Source organism: Nilaparvata lugens, chromosome 3, assembly GCF_014356525.2.
Source record: "Nilaparvata lugens isolate BPH chromosome 3, ASM1435652v1, whole genome shotgun sequence".
NCBI classification, from domain to species: Eukaryota; Metazoa; Arthropoda; class Insecta; order Hemiptera; family Delphacidae; genus Nilaparvata; species Nilaparvata lugens.
In genome coordinates, this window is record NC_052506.1 from 54,937,650 (window position 1) to 54,958,696 (window position 21,047).

The 21,047-nt window shown below is 35.8% G+C and overlaps 1 protein-coding gene across 1 annotated transcript; it reads left to right on the forward strand.

Moving 5' to 3' along the window:
- The first annotated feature begins 3,041 nt into the window (after positions 1-3,041).
- Positions 3,042-20,570, forward strand: LOC111049749 (proteasome subunit beta type-6). The gene is made up of 6 exons (XM_039424072.1): positions 3,042-3,275; positions 6,881-6,948; positions 8,083-8,214; positions 14,018-14,147; positions 17,198-17,342; positions 20,318-20,570. Exons 1-6 carry the CDS (start codon positions 3,213-3,215, stop codon positions 20,449-20,451), a joined length of 672 nt encoding a protein of 223 aa, XP_039280006.1. The 5' UTR covers positions 3,042-3,212; the 3' UTR covers positions 20,452-20,570.
- Positions 20,571-21,047: the final 477 nt, after the last annotated feature.

Consider the following 21,047-nt stretch of genomic DNA (forward strand, 5'->3'; position numbering starts at 1 on the left):
GCTAATTTACAACAAGGAGGAGCTATTACAAAACTCTTCTCGTGAAATGAATTGAAGTAATTATTTAGGATAGAAATAAACTGATCGTTAGTCCTAGTACTAGTAACAGTGATATTCAATTTAAAGAATAATTAAATTGTTATACAAGACTTTAATTCCTCAAACACTTTCAAGAACCTTTTCAAAAAACCAATAATCTTGAAACTGAATGTTGCTTGAAACTGATGACTTTAGCTTCACTAATGGCTACAGACCTAAAATTACTAATCTAATTTTCTTTGCTTGATTTATAAGTAGGAGTGATTTTAGCTTCTTTCCAGATGAGAGGAAATTCATTGCTTCTAATTGACATGAAATATTTACAATAATGGCAGAATTAGTTATTTCTTCAATTTTTTGAAGAAATAATGGGTGTACCATCCACTACTTCTATCATTCTTCAAATATTTGAAATGTGAAAGCATTAACTATATCTATTTCACTCACTTCTCCTAAATTGAAACCCAAAGTTTGACAAAAAATATCAATATCTTTGAGGTAGATCTTCACACAGACAAAGCAATTTTCTGACAAAGCAATACAAGCAGTTGAAACGAATGCTATGCTATGACTCAAAATGGCGACTGCGTGTACCCAGTCTTTATAGTTCCTTACAATCGGCTAACTTCGTTAACAAACGGTTGTTTCCGTTGACTGTGGATTGTTATGTCACGTTGTGCTTGTGATGCATGGAAGAAAGAAGACTTTTGAGCTACTGAATTTATAAGACTAATTAATTTTATTAATTTAATTTATTTACAGAATTGATTTATCCTCTACTTCTGCTTATATTACAAGTTGAGTTGATATCATGAACTTCGAAATGAATTGAATAAAACTAAAATTTAGTTCAAGAAATTGCTCACTTAATATAATAGGATACCATATGAAAAGTTGGTAAAAACGAAGTCTTCTCATTGTAATCCATAACTAGTAGTTCTGTGAACAGTAGACCTCACGCAGTATTCTCATCCACAAGTACCTGATTGAAACCATAGACCTTATGGAAATACAGCAATAGACTGGCTTATCAACACATCTGTGTAATCACTTGTCAGCTGATTTATGATGAATAATTCTATAGTATGATTTTTACTGTAATATTGGCGTATGAACGAGGCTCCTTTTTCCTTTCATATTATCCTTGAAATGCAAAATTTCCAAAAACCTTGTATATACGTCGACGCGCAATTAAAAAAGGAACATACCTCTCAAATTTCATGAAAATCTATTACCGGGTTTTGCCGTAAATGTGCAACATTTAAACATTAAGAGAAATGCCAAACCATCAACTTGAATCTTAGACCTCACTTTGCTCGGTCAATTAACTTATTTTCTTGATTGCAATACTGGAAATTGGTTTTTTATTATTTCCAAGATCTTTATTGGTATCATTTATTAACATTAAAAAAATTGATAATAATTACCTGTAACAAATTATAATCAAATTTGTTATGATGAGGTATGTTATGATGTGCGGCTATAAACTATATATGCGACTATATTGATGTGACAACGTCTTATAAATTGGTTTGCCGGGAGACACTTCAAGAAACTGTGTTACGTTCCCACGTTATGCGCTCACAATGAGAGCGAGTGAGAGCGTTCGTTTCGGTTCACGGTCGTCTGGAAAGAGCACGAATAGGAGCAGTGGCGAGCAATGCCGCACCAGCACCAACCCGAAGGCATTCACCTGGAGAGAGAGTGAAACGGAGCAGTCAACCTGCGCAGGCGCCGCAAGCAATCTCCTGCGACTGCGCCACTAATTAAAAATGTCAAGTCAATGGTTGTCTCTCTCGCTCTTAGGTGGGCGCGGGCTAACCATGCCCGAGTGGAAGGGACGCGTGCCTCTCACTCACTCTCATTGTGAGTTATTATTTCATCCTTCTTCCTACTATACGAATGAATATTCACATTAAAATCATTTTACCACTCAAAGTCGTTGTCACATAAAACTTTCGCCTGTATACCGACTTTACAGGCAACCATGCAATTTTTTTTAGGCATATTCTGTAAATATTGAAAAATCGATATATCTCGAAAACTAAGGTCGATAGGAAAAAAGTTTACTGAACATAATTTTGTGTCAGAAATGTTGAGTAGAATCTATAGGTGCGTACAGACTTTCATTCCGCTCCAAGACCGAACGTCACTCCAGCAGAGCGATTGATGATCGACCGGCGAGCAACAATGGTTCGACCGGGGAATGCGAGAAGATCCACCATCTTCCGTAACGTTCATGATCGGTGCGAGTAGAGAGCGGAGGTGGAGCGATTGCTGTGCGATGGTGGTACGTGGGCGGTACGAGGGAGGAGCGTGCTCGGTACGGGTTGGAAGCAGGAGTATGTGTACGCAGCTTAACATCTTCCATAACGTTCATGATGGGTGCGTGGGCGGCGCGACTGTAGTTCGATGGAGGAACGAGGGCGGTACGAGGGCGGTACGAGGGAGGAGCCTGCTCGGTGCGGGTTGGAAGAGTGTATATGTGTACGCAGCTTATGGTTAACAGTTGTTACAACCTTGGTGGGACACTCTGTATAATTATAAGTTCCTAATTATATCAATCTTGTTTGAAATTTTTTTCTCTCTCCAACAATAACCTTGAAATTTGAATTTGACCAGTAGGCTAGTTTTCTAGTTATTGAGTATTTAATGACCGGTAGTAGGCATATTCTGAAAATATTGAAAAATCGATATATCTCGAAAACTAAGGTCGATAGGGAAAAAGTTTACTGAACATTTTGTGTCAGAAATGTCGAGTACAATCTATGGTTAACGGTTGTTACAACCTTGGTGGGACACTCTGTATAATTATAAGTTCCCAATTATAAAATTTTATTTTTTTAATAACCTACTTCGATCTGAAATAGACACAATCTGCTATGGAAAACAATGTAAACAAACTCTACAGAAAAGTTTTCTATACGATGTGACGTCATGATGGGGCGATTTGGCAGTAGATGTTGGCTTCATCGACTTTCAGTATGGGGCGTGTCTATTCTATTACTGGTCTAAGGTCTCAGCCTAATCAATTCATTTTTGGTCGAGTCACTTTTTGAGTTTTGGTTATGAATTGCGTGGAGTGACTGAACAGTATTTTTATTATAGAAATATCTATTAAGCAGTGTTGTTTCTATTTATTCTATTAAATTTAATTTATTAACTAATTCATCATGAATGTTGATACTTCAAATTTGAACCCAAATGATTGGATGAATGAGGAGCTAAGTACGGGAGTAAGTATGTTTTTAGGTTAAATACAAACTAAAGCCGCTGAATCATTAAAAATCTATTAATTTAGCGTTTATTTCTTAAAAAATTACTCGTTTTATACAACTTCTTTTTTCTTGATAAGTTTTGACCAAAAAACGCACTAGAGCTAAAAATGTTTAAACAATTATTTATATTATTCATTATAATGCAGATTAATTAGCTAAGACCAGTTAATTTTTTGCATACTGATAGGCAATTCTGAATACTATTTTTGAGTCGTAAATTTTGCAAAACCAGAATTAGCTAGCCTACATAACATTGCCGGCAACTGTTCAAAGAACTACGGATCCTCACTGTCTCACCTGCTTACCTCGTTATTGCTTTTAAAACAGCTACATACATTTCAAGTGAGAGGCCAGGCTCATGATTATTTTACTAGAAGACGTGATGATATAGACCTGCCACAATTGCGATTGGCCAGATCACACAACAGTTTTCCAATTCGCACCCTGAAAATATTCAACAGGCTCCCCCATTTTGTCTCCGTGAATTGGAAGATAAACAATTTACAAATGTGCTTCGAGATAAACTCTTCGAACTTCCACTCTATTCCTTGAGTGAAGAGGAGATCAGTTGTTTTATTTGTCTCTTTGACATGCCATCTCGATAGTTTGTGTAAATTTTATGAACGTTTGTGTTTTTAATTTCTTTTGACGAAATCTATCCAGTGTAAAGACTGGTCATGGATGGAAAGAAAATTGAATTGAACACAATACAAATTTTTTAGGAAAAGCAAAATACAATTTAAAATTGCTATTCTCTGTACAAGTTATTCTTTCACAATCACATTATTAAGATACAAATTTCATAAGACTAGGTTACTTAATTTAACCTTACCCGGCAAACTTTGTACCGCCAAAAAGATAATGTATCTCATGTCACACATGCCTATTTGGTGAATCATGAAATGTATCTGACAATCAATATTTTCATTTACATCTCAATACAAACTACCTGCTTAGTAATACAGCATTTATTATTCCGAAAACATATTCTCTTCAATCAATTGCCATATCTCCTATAGTCTACTCAGTCATGTGGGGTCATTCAGCCAAGGTTGTGGACATACTTAAGCTGCAAAAACGGGCTGCTAGGATTATAACTGCAAGCGAACATCATGCACATTGCAAGCCCATTTTTGTTAGGCTGGGTATCCTAACAGTAGTCAGCCACTTCCTTCTCCTCTGCCTCATGTATATCAAGAAGAATCAACAAAATCTGTTGACTCGGACTGATGTACATCACCATAACACCAGGCATCGAGTGCTGTTTGACATACCCAGGGTGCGCCTCCAGAGATCGCGGGTATGCTACAGGAGTGCAGCTCTCCGCTACTTCAACAGGCTACCTGCAGGAGTGAAGCAGTTGGATACCAGCAAGTTCGAGAGGGCTGTGACCGGTTTTTTGAGAGCCAGGGCTTATTATGATGTACAGGAATTTTTAAACGATGACCTGACTCAAATACTTTCTGGCTAACTTGCCAGTAAGTTGAAGAGCAAGGCCTTAGATGTTAACTATGTGTGCTTTATCTTGATCGCTGCCATCTTGATAAATTAGTGTTTTCTTGTTTTTGACTTTTATTGTAAAATGACGCCATCGATCCCACAAGTGTGGGTAATGGATGAAGAAGAAGATATAAAGGTATAATTGGTAGTAATACCTTATCTATTAGTAAAGTGTGAATTAAAAAAAAGAAATAGGTTAAATTCAAAGATGATTTCAATGTTTTCTTAGTTGTTGATTGTCAATAGATGGTCCAGGAAATAATACATCATTTCAAAGAGAATTCAATGCTCAACAAACCTACGATAAGCATCAGTTTTTATGATGCATTGTTGGAGAGGTATAAGCTCTGAAAGAGCAAAACATTGGATAAAAACTTGTTATTTCAACAATTACACACCTTCAAGAGCGAATATCTCGGGAACTGTTGGGAATATCACAAAATTCCACTGAACAAAAAGTGTAGAGAATTTATCAAGCTTCATTTTTGAATATTTATGTCGGTTGAACGCATTGTCTCAAATTTGCAAAGTCAAAAATGTTGTTTAAAAACTTTACCTCCAAATTCCTTTGTCAATTAGTATATTGTTGCAAAAATGGAAATTTCACACTCAACACTAAAGCTGTTACAACAGGTGTAGGAAAATTCATAAAAGCGTGAAATTATACATCAAATTGAAGAGAATTTAATACCTTATAAGCTCATATTCAGCATGGATTTTTCCCGTCGATTTTTAAAAAGCTATAAGAGCAAAAATAGAAAAAAATTGGTGGCAAACTTGGGTTTTTCAAAAATGTTACACCTTCAAGAGCGGATATTTCTAAAACTAGAGGAAATATAAAAAGTTGTTGAATGAATATTGTAGGAAATTATGCAAGCTTCAATTTGTTATATGGCAGTCAAGTCCTTGGGATACATAGTTTTTGAGTTTCAAAACCACTTCAACCTCATGGTTCCCGGCAAATCGATTCCAGTTGAATGCAAACAAGACCCAGTATATATTCTGCAGCTTGTCAAGAAACCTTCCTGGTGATCAAGACCCTGTCAAGCTACTGGGTTTTGTTCTGGACAGTAAACTCAACTGGGCCAGCCATATTCAGCATGTGACCACAAGACTGTCCAGAATTTGTTTTCTGCTGCTGAAGCTGAGGGGTCATGTGACTGAGGCCTATTTAGTCATGGTGTATCACGCGCTCTTCAACTGTGACGTTTCCTATGGCCTACTCATTTGGGGTCATTCAGCAAAGGCTGTGGACATAATGAAGTTGCAAAACTGGGCTGCCAGAATCAACACCGCAAGTGAATATCGTGCACATTGCAAGCCCCTTTTTGTTAGACTTGGTATTCTAACAGTGATCTGCCACTTCCTACTTCTCTGTCTGATGTATGTCGAAAAGAACCAGCCGTACATGTTGACTCGGACTGATTTGAATGAACATGACACCAGACATCGAGAGCTGATTGATATTCCCAGAGTACGCCTTCAGAGATCACAGGTATGCTTCAGGAGTTCGGCATTGCGATAATTCAATAGGCTGCCTACAGGAGTGGAACAGTTGGATTTTAAGAGCGTTCGAGAGAGTTGTATCCAAGCACTTGAAAAGCAAGGCATACTACAGTGTCGGTGAATATATGATTGATGATTTGTCGGAAATGCTGTCTTGCTAAACAAGCCTTATGTATATTTGTTTCGTGTATTATATGTTTTTGACGCCATCGATCTCATATTATGGGTAAAGGATGCAGATTTAGGTATAAAGGTAGGTAGGTAGGAATATTGAAGGTAAAAAGAGGGAAATAATTCGGGGGCACTACCGGCCGCGGAATCCAGCATTGAAACTATTATATCAATAGAGAAGATATTTAGTATCTCAGGTCCATAATGTGATCCCAAAAACCACATGTAACTTAAAGATGAAAATTTAAAAAAATCAACTTTCCGCCATTTTTTTCTGTCAATAGATACTCTTTTACTTTTTTCTGTGCTTCATTGTAAAAAAGAATAAATAAAGAATTTAAGTTTGTGCTTTGGTTTTAAATTATAAGTTTGTGCTTTATTTGCAGACTTCCATTATGGCTGTAGAATTTGATGGTGGGGTTGTCATTGGAGCTGATTCGAGAACTACAACCGGGTGAGTTGAGAAAAAGAATCTTTCTATTTTTTAATAACAATTTCCATTTATAAAGTGCTGTATTTTGTTTCAGATTAATTGTTCTCCTGCACATAAAATAAGTTGATTTAGAATTTTTACCAACTTATCATTTCTTCATTCCAATTGCCCCACGGTTTCATATTGGAGAAAATATTTTCAATTTCGTAATGAAAGGCTGCAACAAATTCAAGGTCCTATATTCCCAAAATCATGCCAAGTTCTAAAACATCTTCATTTAGATTTTCTAGTTGATGTTAAAATAACAAACAAGATAAAAAAACACATTTTGAAAAAATGACTGTAAAATTGAATTGGTCCATAGTGAGATTCACTTTATTAAGTCAGCATCTGATTAACATTGGGTTGCTAAATCGTTTATAGGCTTTGCAAAAAATATAATTACTTACCAGGTTATTCAATCTCCATTGTAAAAATGTATTATTAAATAATGAAAAGATATACCATTTTTTGGTGAATATGATATAATTGATCCTACTCACATTATATCATATTGATATATTTGAGATATAAATTGATCATTATTGGCTTTCGACAATTACTCAAAAGACAAAACTCATAGTTAGCAGTTGTTGCCTCTCAGCTGTGGAATGCTCAACTACCCAACATTATTTCTACTTCTTTAACATCCCTTAAAACCCGTCTATACATACATCTGCGTATGAGAGAGGCTTGATGCAGAAATGATGTGACGTTTGATCATTCTTGGTGTGAAATCTCATACAACCAATGCTCAATATATTCAAATATTTGCAAGATGAAGTGAATATTATGCAATATTTTATTCAACCTGGCAACATTTGTCTCAATAAATAAATTATGAACCATGATCAACTAATAATATTATTCCAGATTTACCGGAATAACTTTAATCACAGATGACCTTCTATCTATTATAGAAAGCGATTAAAAATTGGCTACTATGCCGTCCTATCTATAACGTAAATCTCACTAGTTCACTGGTTCAATGAATTGAAAGATTACCAATCAAACTAGTAGGATAGATAACATCCCATTGTATCCAAGTTACCATTACATTCACAACCATTTACAAAATGAGTGCAGTACACTTAAATTAATGTTTTAATATTCCAGATCTTACATCGCCAATCGTGTGACTGACAAACTGACAAAGATCACCGACAATATCTACTGCTGTCGGTCCGGCTCGGCTGCTGACACCCAGGCCATCGCCGAGATTGTCGCCTATCATCTCGAATTCTACACGTACGTTGATAATAATTCAATCTATATCACTATGAACTTCAATAGGATAAATATATTGAAATGATGAAGATGTGCAACTGAGATGCGTTCAAGGGCCTGATTTATCTTTATCTTGAACTCTTATTCGAGAAGTTGCCGTTCCTATTGATTAAATAATACAGATAATTAGCTTGGTTGGACGTAGGATAGTTTTTCATTCTTCCTTGAAGATAGTAGAAGAGACAGAGATACTCTAGTTGAAGTAGGATTTTATCTTAAAATGTTTATACCGGATAGTAATAATAATTTTTCTGATTACCAATGAATTGCAACTAGAAGAGTTTATTTACAAATACATATACATAGTATATAATACATAATAATTATAATCAAGAGTGCGGCAGCAAAACTTCCTTTTTTAAAAGTAAATAAAACTCTTTGTATGGATCAGAAAGTTTGTATTTATTTTTTGTAATTCAGGCGTTTATATAAAGTTTTGTTTTAATTAGTTTTGAATACCAAATCAGGTAGGTGACATTTCCCATTCTTCATACTCTAGAGTAAACCGATTTCTGGCGTTTGTCATGACTCCTGCCACCATTGCAGGCTTTATGTTAGCACCTTCTTCCCTGATATTGGTCTTCAAATCATGTAGGGTCTTGGACGATTTTCATAAACAAGGGATTTCAAAAACCTCCATAGAAAGAAATCACGAGGTTTCAAATCGGGCTGGTCACTCCAAATCGCTCCTATTGAGACGAGTGTTCCCTCAATTGAAGTTACGTTCAGAAATTTCCTGCACAATTGCCATCTTGTATGGATGAAAATGAAGATCATCATGAAAAGTTCGTCTCACAGAACGATCGGAAAGTCCAAGAGCAGACGTATGTTTGCGCGCAGAACGCTGTGGTGTTCGCAACATTGAAACTCTCACTGCCTCCATGTTCTCAGGTGACCTAATGGGCCGAGGGATTTCGGTTCTTCGTCTTGTCGCACTTACAGTCTGAACGTAGTGACCCACATAACAATTGATTCCCGGTCTGGGACAGAAGCCAAAGGGGCTAAATTAAAGCGATTTCGAAATGCGCGCTGGGTTGTGATCACAGAATATCAGCTCGAAAAATAAGTCTCAACGGCAAATGCGCGCTTCTCATTGTTCCAATGCATGATGGTAACTGAACATGTCGGGAAGAAAACTTTATAGTCTGACCTCTCTAGCAAGACCAATAATTTTGCTCTACTACGTGAGTTCTACTACGTGAGCTCTACTAAGCTGACTGAATGGCGTTCACTTAAAAAAAGGAAGTTTTGCTGCCGCACCCGGTTCACATTCAAAAGAGGTTGCTAACAATAAACTTAGTACTAATTTTGATAATACTCCACATATGTGTTGGGATGATCATAATATTCTTTTCTATATATATATATATATATATATATATATATATATATATATATATATATACAGGGTGTTTCAGAAGTAGTGTCGAGAATTTTAGGGTATTGTACCTGGATGCTAGGAGACTACAAATGTCATATTTGAAGTGTCCAAAACTCAGCGGTTATCCTTATAGCTGCCATTTTGTTTTTTTCACTTAAAAATTTTTATCTCAAGAACGAAATGTTGTATTGATCTGAAATTTGGCATGAATATTTATGCTATAAAGACTCAACTATAAAAAATAAAAAAAAAATTTTTCGTTGAAATTTTTCAAAATGGCGGCCATTTTAAATTTTTGATGGCGAATATCTCGAAAACCGTCCATTTTACAGGAAATTTACAAGAGACAAAAAAGTTAGCAAATTTGTTCACGATTCCAATGATACCTAATTTTTCAAGATTGGTCGAAGAATAACAGAGAAATTAATTTTTTTCGTACTGCATGCATGACCACTTTTCACCATTTAAAGATCAATATTAATTTTTTTTTATAATTTCATGAAAACCGTTCTTATTACAGAAATATACAAGAATAACTTTCCTCCAAATTTTATTTTACATTGAAAAATATTAATTTCACTCAAATCGGTTCACTGATACTAATGCAGCAATTGCTCAAAATGCCGTCCTTCAACTTGATTACACAGTCTGCACCTTTCAATCATGGACCGTCGAACTGCTATAAAAGCATTTTCATCATCTTGAATGGCACCTGCTGCAGCAACCACTCTTGCCACAAGGTCTTCTTCGTTTTCTACTGGCGTGCTGTAAACAAGGTCTTTCATATGGCCCCAGAAAAAAAAATCTAAAGGGTTGAGGTCAGGTGAACGTGCGGGCCACGGTACTGGTCCACCCCGCCCAATCCACCGCTGACGATAGGTCATGTTCAGAAAGTCCGTAACAACATTTCCGAAATGAGCAGGGGCACCATCATGTTAAAACCAAATATTATATCTGTTTGCAAGAGGCACATCTTCCAAAAGTTCTGGTAGTATGTCTCTTAAAAAAGTAATGTACGTGGGAGAATTCAGACGATTAGGAAGAATGTATGGTCCAATCACGCGATTACCTAAGATACCCGTCCAAACATTCAGCGAAAATCTATGCTGATAACCACGCACTTTGACCTCATGAGGATTGTCTAAGGCCCAGACGTGACTGTTGCGAGAGTTGAAGATTCCTTCTCTTGTAAAGCTGGACTCATCGGTAAATAACACATTTTCTAGAAAATTTGGTTGGATAATGTCTTGCTGAAGAAACCAACGGGCACAGTTTACTCTTGGCTCATAGTCGCGTTCAACCAATGAGTGAACTTTTTGAAAGCGGAAGGGGTGAAGTCTTTCCTTGTTTAGTACATGCCACACAGAAGAAGCACTTGAATTGATTTGCTTTGCAACTGCTCTCGTACTCGTTCTAGGATTGAAATCGAATTTCTGCAATACTTCCTCTTCAAAAGCAACATTTCGAACTGCTCGAGGCCTACCAGCAATTACCCTGTTCCGTTCAAATGAACCAACTTCTCTCAGCCGATTGTGAGTTCTTGTGAACACCTTGTCGGAAGGGAGACGGCGGTTTGGAAATGCAGCTGCATACATTCTTCTTGCTTCGGTCGCATTGCCAAGAGCTGCTCCATACATGAAGTGAATATCGGTGTACTCCAGCGAACTAAATTCCATTACAATAATTAAATATTTGTGTAGAAGCAACGTAAGAAAATATTGAAACTGGAAATTTAAGATAGAAATAAGACCTAGGAAACGTGAGACTAAGAAATAGGAAGCACTACATCTGGTTCTTTACTTTTAATGAAACAACAATACTTTTACAAGACAAACATTATCATCTGAAAACCATTGTAAAATCATCTGTTTGCCCATATGGAGCCATACCGAGTTTTAAAGCTTCATCTTAAATACATCTGGAATTAAAAAATTAATATTGATCTTTAAATGGTGAAAAGTGGTCATGCATGCAGTACGAAAAAAATTAATTTCTCTGTTATTCTTCGACCAATCTTTAATAAATTAGGTATCATTGGAATCGTGAAAAAATTTGCTAACTCTTTTGTCTCTTGTAAATTTTCTGTAAAATGGACGGTTTTCGAGATATTCGCCATCAAAAATTTAAAATGGCCGCCATTTTGAAAAATTTCAACGAAAAAAATTTTTTTTTATTTTTTATAGTTGAGTCTTTATAGCATAAATATTCATGCCAAATTTCAGATCAATACAACATTTCGTTCTTGAGATAAAAATTTTTAAGTGAAAAAAACAAAATGGCAGCTATAAGGATAACCGCTGAGTTTTGGACACTTCAAATATGACATTTGTAGTCTCCTAGCATCCAGGTACAATACCCTAAAATTCTCGACACTACTTCTGAAATACCCTGTATATAATAGGATTTTACAGTGATTCACCGTCTTCCTTCTTTTAGTCGAGACCTCCATCTTTGCCTATCCTCCCATTCACCATCCCTTAAATTCCTGGCCTCCATAGCCTCATCCACCTCATTTCTCCATGATCTTTTAGGTCTTCCTCTTTTCTTTCGCCCAATTGGACTCCAATCAGTCACCATCCCTATCCATTTGCTAGCACTCGCCCTTCTAGCATGGCCATACCATATCAACCTTTTATCCTCAATCAACTTTACAATATCCCATTCCACTTTCATTCTCCTTCTTATCTCCTCATTTCTCACTCTGTCCATTCTGGTAAGCCCGCAGCATCTCCTCCAGTAAACCATCTCAACAGCTCTTATCTTATCTCTTGCTCTCTTGTTTGTCACCCAAACCTCTGCCCCATACGTCATTATACTTCTGACGATTGCATTGAATATTCTATGTTTATTTTTCCTATGAATATCCTTACTCCATATGATTGGGTGCAACTGTCGAATACAACTCCTGGTTTGGGCCAACCTAATCTTTATCTCCTCGTCTGTATCACCATTTTTCATGATGGTAAATCCCAGGTATTTAAATTTATCTCTCCCTTTTATCACGGTGTTACAGTCAATGGTCAAATCCGGTGTGTCATCACTATTCGTTTGTAAATACTCCGTCTTGTCCACATTGATTTCCATCCCGGCTTTATCATACTCTTCTTTCAACTTTCTCATCATGTAACTTAAATCTTCCTCATCCTGTGCAATAACCACCTGATCGTCTGCGAAACAGAGGGTAAAAAGGTGTTCTCCCCTGATAGGTACACCCATACCTTGACACTTTCTCTTCCAAGTCCTTAAGGTATCTTCCAGGTATATTTTGAAGAGAGTTGGGGACGAGCTGCATCCTTGCAATAAGCCTTTTGATGTTCGGAAAGGAGCAGTTACAGTCTTACCTATCTTAATTCCGATTTGATTTTCATTATAAAGTTCCATTGTGGCATTTATGAGGTTTCTTGGTATATGTAGGTTTTCCATAGCTTTCCATAGTCTATTCCTGGGTACTGTATCATATGCTTTTCTCAGGTCTACAAACGCTAGATGTACTGACCGGTCTTTGGCACTCTTTTTTTGTATTATCTGTTGGAGGGTATAAATGTGGTCTACGCATGATTTTCCCGCTGAAAACCCTGCCTGTTCATCTCCAATCTTCCCTTCTATCTCCTTTTCAAGCTTATTCTTCAAAACTTTTCCATATATTCTAGCTATTGTTGGCAAAACTGCTATACCCCTGTAATTTTCACATAATCTTCTATTGCCCTTCTTAAATATTGAAAACATATGTGCAATTTTCCATTCATTTGGTGCCTTCTCCCCATTAATTACCCGTTGGAATAACATTCTCAAGATCCGAAATATACACAATATTACCTATTCTTTTCTATAACACGAGCAAAAATTTTCAAAAATGCAGTGATGATAGCATAGAGAAAATATATCATAAGAAGATATCCCATGGTATAGGGCTTTTATGTTGAAAATTTCACTGTTAACTCAAGCCGAAAGTCCTAGTAGTTGTTCTTCGTAAAGCTATGTGACGCTGGTAGTCTCTCAATAGTGTGCCGTTCTTACACTCTCACCCCATCAAAACAGTAATAATAGACAGTAGTCGACAGTAATCGGCTTGAAATTTGGATCTTGGACGAACTATTCCATGGGATATCATCTTATGCTATATTTTCTCCAGGGTATCACCATATATGATACAGTATCAACACAATATATTAGTGTCATCACAACGCCCTATACCATGGTATTTCTTCCTATGCTATCTTTTCTCTATTGTGATAGACCTATACAATTAGAAGTTGGTTATGTTTCATAAATTGCTAGTATATAATTTTCATTATCAGACAACAGTGAATGACTAATTAAGAACAGTGACTAATAATAATAATGAAATAATGAACCGATTATTATTGGATGATTTTGCTACAGAACTGAAATTGGCGAAGAGCCTCTGGTGGAGACGGCGGCGGCCATCTTCCGAGAGATGTGCTACACTTACAGAGGTCAGCTGATGGCTGGGATCATCGTGGCCGGCTGGGACAGCGTCAAGGGAGGACAGGTACATTAAAGTCCCTTCATTTACAAACATCAAACATTGTTAAAACGTTCTTGATAAAGTTGTAAACACCAAACATTTTATAACGTTCTTAAATAACGTTATAACGTTCTATAGATTTAATTAAGTTTGTAGAGTTAATGTTGATGTTGTGGAACTTTTCCAGCCGATGATGTGTGAGCACACACGAAAGCATGCTCCTGTAAAATATTAATATTTTATTTTTATTTAATTAAAGTGGATTTTTGACAACGTTCTAAGTCTATTCAATTCTATAGATTTAATTGTTATAGTGTATTTTTTCTCCATGGAGCGTTTGTCGCCCGATGGCATAGCCATCCTTGTGGGATAAAAAGTCTGTAATGTAATGTACACAACTTTATTCACCCACCTACATGAATTGAGCTATTTTTTCTTCTTTCAAACAAGGATTAGGCTTTGGTCTGTTCCAACTCACAATCACCTTAATATCTTTACGAATATAACTGAGTATGAATTAATATAGTACTATTGATCATAGAATAATAGGGGTGGTATCATGACCACCACTTAAGTTCACCACATACATCGCCCACAACACTTGTACTATTTTATAGTGTGAAAAATAGAGGCAATTATCCATCTTATCTATCTACGTTGTCGACCGATATCTCTTTTTCCTATAGGCTGATAGTTGAGCATTTCAAGTGGGAAATCTCTCTTTTAATCATGTCTCTCCGTTGATTCCGATACTCAACCACTTTTTTTATTGAAGCTATATTAATTGTGTTAGGTTCTTATGTATCAATTTCTAATGATGTGCCATTCGGTCGCAAATCACTGCTCTACTCTGAAATGGCTTTGCTGTTACCAATCACTCACTTCCATAGAGTACTGTGAATGCAATTACTGTACTCCAGAAAACTTCATGATCGTTCCTCTTCTGGTTTTTTTTGTGAGGGTACTACTATCACCACAAATGTTGGTCAGATGTATAATAATATAATATGACTATCTAATGGAGACCAAAATCTCACCTAACTCGCCTATAAGTGTAATGCGATACTTGTTACAATACTTTATCTTCATGTAGGTATTTCACTTCCCATGATGAACTGCTAGGCTATTTGATAATTTTTCGAACTATTTTGACGACAGTACAGTCCAATGTTTTTTTTATAATAGCTAGTTAATAAAACAGTTGATAAAATATTCACGTGTGGAGCGCTTTCGGATTCTTATATCCATTCTCAACACTGCTTTCTTCATCTTGTTGTCATTGGCTGGTGAGATGTAGTCGATTGGTATCGGTAGTGTTGGCGGTTTTATTTGAATTTGTTATTGAATTGAAAAGTTTGTGGAATTTGAGTATAGTTGCTCGTTTAGGATGTTTTTGTATATTTCATATTGCTCTAGTTGAGTTGAGTTCCTTTAGTTTTTATGTGTAATATTTTTAAATTGCTGCTGATGTTTGTTTATTACTGCTGCTGAGGTTGTTTTCTATTAGGTATGTTCTTTATGTATTATATTGAATGATATACCCGTTTGTCCTAGGTAATATTTAGGGCAGTTTGTACATGTCAATTTGTATATTCCTGTATTTTCAAATTTATTATTTTTTTGATGATGTTTTTTATTCCATTTCTGGTCTGGAATGCGCTGCTATCCATCTCCTCTTCTTGACATGCTGTTTTGGCATTGAAGTAGGTTAGGGTGATGTATTTATCACTGGTTTGTCGTTTTTTCTTGTTTTGTTTTTCATTTTTTCTGGAGTTTGTCAATGAGGTTTGATTCATATCCATTGACTTGAGCTGAGTTTCAATTCAGTAACATAGTCTGTGTTTGACAAGAGGACATTGTTAAGTGTGTGGAGCTATGATTTGAAGACAGCATGTTTGTGTTGAATTGGATGGTTGGAATTCCGGAACTTTGTTATCAATCACTATATAGATAGATCTAATTACATATTTAACAATTGGTCGATTGAATAAAAGCTAGCAATATTGTTAGTTTCATTTGATTTTCAAGTAAATGCTAGGATTCGAGTCTGCTGTATAATCTTGTTTGTATAGCTTGAACCGATAACTAGTTGCCAGTCACAAGGTACTATTTTTACTTTCCTTGCCCTATTACCATAGGTAAGGAAAGTATTGCTTTCCGAAAAAATTAAGGTACCCCAATTTCTGAATTTCTATACGTTTTAAGGTCCCCTGAGTCCAAAAAAGTGGTTTTTGGGTATTGGTCTGTATGTGTGTGTGTGTGTATGAGATATCTCATCTCCCAATTAACGGAATGACTTGAAATTTTGAACTTAAGGTCCTTACATTATAAGGATCCGACACGAACAATTTCGATCAAATGCGATTCAAGATGGCGGCTAAAATGGCGAAAATGTTGTCAAAAACAGGGTTTTTCGCGATTTTCTCGAAAATGGCTCCAACGATTTTGATCAAATTTATACCTAAAATCGTCATTGATAAGCTATATCAACTGCCACAAGTCCCACATCTGTAAAAATATCAGGAGCTCCGCCCCATCTATGCAAAGTTTGCTTTTAGATTTCCAATTATCAGGTCTCAGATATAATTTAAACAAAAAAATTATAGTGGAAACGATTGAGCATGGACTACAAATTCAACTGATGTTCAATAACATTTTCACCTAAAATTGAAAATAAGCTTGAAATTTGAGAAAATGTAATTATATTCAATTGCAAACTGTTGGCAACAGTTGATTCTATTAAATCATTCACTATGAAGAGATAGCAGATCTCGTGTGTATCCAGCGTTATTGACCTGTCACCAGCTGGCTCAGATCTTTGATTTGAGATGCGCGTTTACACTAGCGTCAGGTGATCGATTTTCATAACGGCAAGGAAAGTTGTGTGAGTGCGCCACACCAGATTTTATTTATTCAATCGACCCAATAAATGCCACAATTTTAGTTTTTCCTTAGAGGCTTTCAAATTGAACCCCTATTTGCCCATTTCATTGAGAATGTATGCTGTTTAATCCATTTTTCTAAATTAAGTAATTATTTTTGCACCAGTAATGTTGTGTTTTGTTGTTGATCAGGTGTACGACATACCGCTGGGAGGTATGATAATTCGTGAACGAGTCAGCATGGGTGGGTCTGGCAGCTCCTATGTGCTGGGATATATTGACGCCAACTACAAACCCAACATGGCCAAGGAAGACTGCATCAAGCTTGTCAGCAATAGTGAGTCTACTCTATCTTATTCTTCTAGTAATAGATCTCCAGATTATGTCACGCTAGACTATATACTATGCTTACTGGCCCTGGCGACCAATATGGTACAACTGATTCAAATAGAGCTGTGGTATAAAATAGATTAGAATGTGTATAGTATAATAGTGTAATGTTAAAATACATTACATTCTGAAAACACTTGGGCCCCGTATGCAGATACTCTGTTTAAACGGAGAAATGTTAGCTGTTCGTTTACACCTCGTATGAAACACATTATGATAAATGCAACCATATCTACAAGTGGACGTGGTTGTTTAGCGTTAAACGTAGGGTTAGCATATGGCTCTAATGCCCGGTTTCACCAACCTTGGTCAAGGCATTTGAACATGGTTAAAATCTATCCAATGATCAAATCAGCAATAATTCGTTCCACCAACACCAGTTACGTTCAACCACGGTCAAACCAATGGTTAAATTTGACTGCCGCTGAATGGGTGATCAAATTATTTGAACACGGTCAAAAGACTGGTTCGATCAATTTCCTTGCTTGTTTGTGGGTTATGTTTTTGACGCAATGAAAAATTTCAAAGTTTTTAGTGCGATTGAATTTAGTTGTAGTAAGTTATTTATTATGTTCCAATCTTTTAATTAGTAAATTATTATAGTAGGCCTATAGGAAAAAAGGAAGATTTTGAAAAAATATTTGCTTTACTCTTTCATTACACAGTAGACCTATATTATTCAATCCTTAGATCAACCTTGCTGCTTCAATCTCTTTGTACGAGAGTATTCAATTCATATTTGAAATATTATTATAGATGTGTGACTATACAAAACGTCTGTGCCAGGGGCGTGTATAAGAAGGGGGCCCAGGAGGCCCGCCTCGAAATAATGAATATGAAGAAAAATCAGTACAGTAATTACAGAAAAAAGTACAGTAATCTGAATTTTTGACGGCCTGACGGTAAAGTAAAAAGGGCATTCAGCGCCCTCTGAATATGAGCAGCAAAACTGATATTAGGTATCATGGGGTGTTACTATATTTACTTTATTACAGCATTTAATTTGGATTTTCGTTTAATAATAATTATTAATTCATTAGCATTTGAATAATTGCAATATCTCATCAAAATCCATCCATCAAAATCAGATGTAGCGAATAGCAAGCCAGCAAACATGTTGGCCAACTTCAGAAAAGTACAGCTACAAGAGTCGACCATGTTCAGATTTGACCGACGGAGTTTTGATCAATTCCGAGGTTGGTGGAACAGTTGTATGTTTGAATGAGTGATCAAATTTTGACTATGGTGACCATGGCTAGGCTATATTTGATCAAGGTTGGTGAAACCGGGCATAAATGTTCTTTTCTACTCAAGATACAACTTACAACTACTACTGTTTATGAAGATACCATTAGCATTGAAACTTGAATTTTGCGTAAATATATCCAAGTAGAATAGACTATATTATATACAGTATGGTGTTTTCCTATTTCATTATGGAAAAATAGTTTAACATCTCAGATTATAGTATATTGTGTATTCTCAGATTATGTATTGTTCACTTCAGTAGCGAATGTAAATATCACTTGAAAATTCTGTAACATAATTTATTTATTACGACTAGCAGGTTATCCTTGCTCTGCAAGGGTCTATTTTAGAACTTGAAAAACTAAAAACTTGACCGAGTGAAATCTTGAAGAGTTTGAAATAGGCCCAGAACAATCCTCGGCTGAATAAGAATCTATATGCAAAATTTCAAGTTCATTAATTCCAAAGACCTTGAAGATGCATAGACTCACATGCAGCGCTAGTGTCATACTTGGAATTGAAATCCGCCATTGAGGGGGCAACCCATAAGATTATTACATGCCAATGCCACCAATGCCTTTGTGAACTATAGTATTACAAATAAATAATATATAATATCTCGTGCTAAAATACCCCAATGGCGGCCTTCAATTTCAAGTAAGAGCTATCATTGGGAAGGCATAGGCATTGTGGGTCTATATCTCTTTAAGGTCTTTGATTAATTCAGACGTGATGATGCATCATACATAATTTTCCTATCCCGTACGTGTATAAGCAAGTTTTTTCCTCTATTATAATATAGATGAAAGATGAAAAATATGTAGGTACAATCTCAAGTATCCGATGCCATTTGTATCTATGCATTTTTTATTGCTATCTAGTCATGAGACTAATTTGAGCAAATTCCATCGAACCTAATTTACTAAATAAAAATAAAATACAGTGAAACTCTCACTAGAATCTGTTACTGCTAATGATAATATTATGTACACCTTAAATAACTCTACTATAGCATGATTTTAGATATTTGTATGTATGCATGAACAGTTATTGTTGAATTGTTTGCAGTAGCAATTGAGGGATCTTATGCTGTAGTGGAAGTCACTTTGAACTGTCAGAATTCCCTATAACTATCACCGATGCTTCCAATTCAACCAATGCTGGCAGTGTAAAGTAAATTCCACTATATCCGTGCCCCAGCAAATATTTTTAGAATTCCACTTTTCTCTAATTTTGTCTGTTACGGTATGTGAGTTTTCATTGATGGTATTCTATGTTGATGTCAATTATTTTTGTATGATTTGAAAGGAGCGTTATCCAATCCATATTCCAGCTCAACAATCATGGCTTCTACTCACTTCATACACAGTATCACTTCAGTATCTTTTCAGACGCGATACTGTTATTCATCTCTCATGAATAAATGCTTGCCCATTCAACAAATAGTGACAGTTTGAAGTTAATCTAATTGTAGCTGATAATATAAAGTCTTGGTACAGAATTGTATATAAAATATTTTAAATAGTGTTTTATGACTATATACTTGATAATCCAAAACAAAATTTATGTGCGTCATTTTTTTCTAGTGAATCAATTTCATATAAACTTGTTAACGTGATGTGCTCTCATGAGTTAGCTACACTGCACGCCTCTTATTGGCTACTTTTGTTGCAGCTCTAACGCTGGCTATGAGCCGCGATGGATCCAGTGGAGGCATTGTTCGGCTGGGAGTCATAGAGGCTGGCAAACCAATCGTCAGAACTACCATCCCTGGCAACAAACTCGTCAGATTCTATAGTGGAGAATAAGTAGCCTATTTTTTGTATCAACATAATTTCAATCAATATTTTTTTTACTAATCGTTCTTCAGCTTTGTTATGGCGCTGATGGTTTTCAATTATACATTAAAAATAGCTAAATTCGAAAACCTGTTTCTATTATTATTCTAATAATCCCAAGGCCTAATTAGTCTCGGATTGTGCATAACAAAATTACCCTCAGAGGGATTGTGATTCACATATCTAATCGGTAACTGGTCAGAAGTTACATTAGTGGAAGCAGTCAAGATTTATGTTTTCCAAAAATGTTATTAGTTTTGAAAAATTGAAGGTCATTATTCATTGGAGATAGAAATTTTAGATAATACTCATCTAAATTTTATTGACTAAAAAAATACGAGAATATATTTTTCTTCTGACGACTCGATTTGGTGAAAATAGCATAAAACTAAAGAATACGCGGAAATTATCGTACGAGGTTTTTGGGGTACTCTATTCTATAGAATGCACAACTATTCAAAATACCCCGAAAAATTGGCATATGGAATTTATACCCAAAATCATAATATTTGTTTTTGGTGAGAAGTAATACATACATTTAAATTTATAGAATGTCAAAGTACTGT

Coding starts and splice junctions, on each gene's coding strand:
- LOC111049749 (XM_039424072.1), top strand. CDS start 3,213: ATGAATGTTGATACTTCAAATTTGAACCCAAATGATTGGATGAATGAG. Junction 3,276..6,880: donor ATGAGGAGCTAAGTACGGGA/GTAAGTATGTTT, acceptor CTTTATTTGCAG/ACTTCCATTATGGCTGTAGA. Junction 8,215..14,017: donor TATCATCTCGAATTCTACAC/GTACGTTGATAA, acceptor ATTTTGCTACAG/AACTGAAATTGGCGAAGAGC.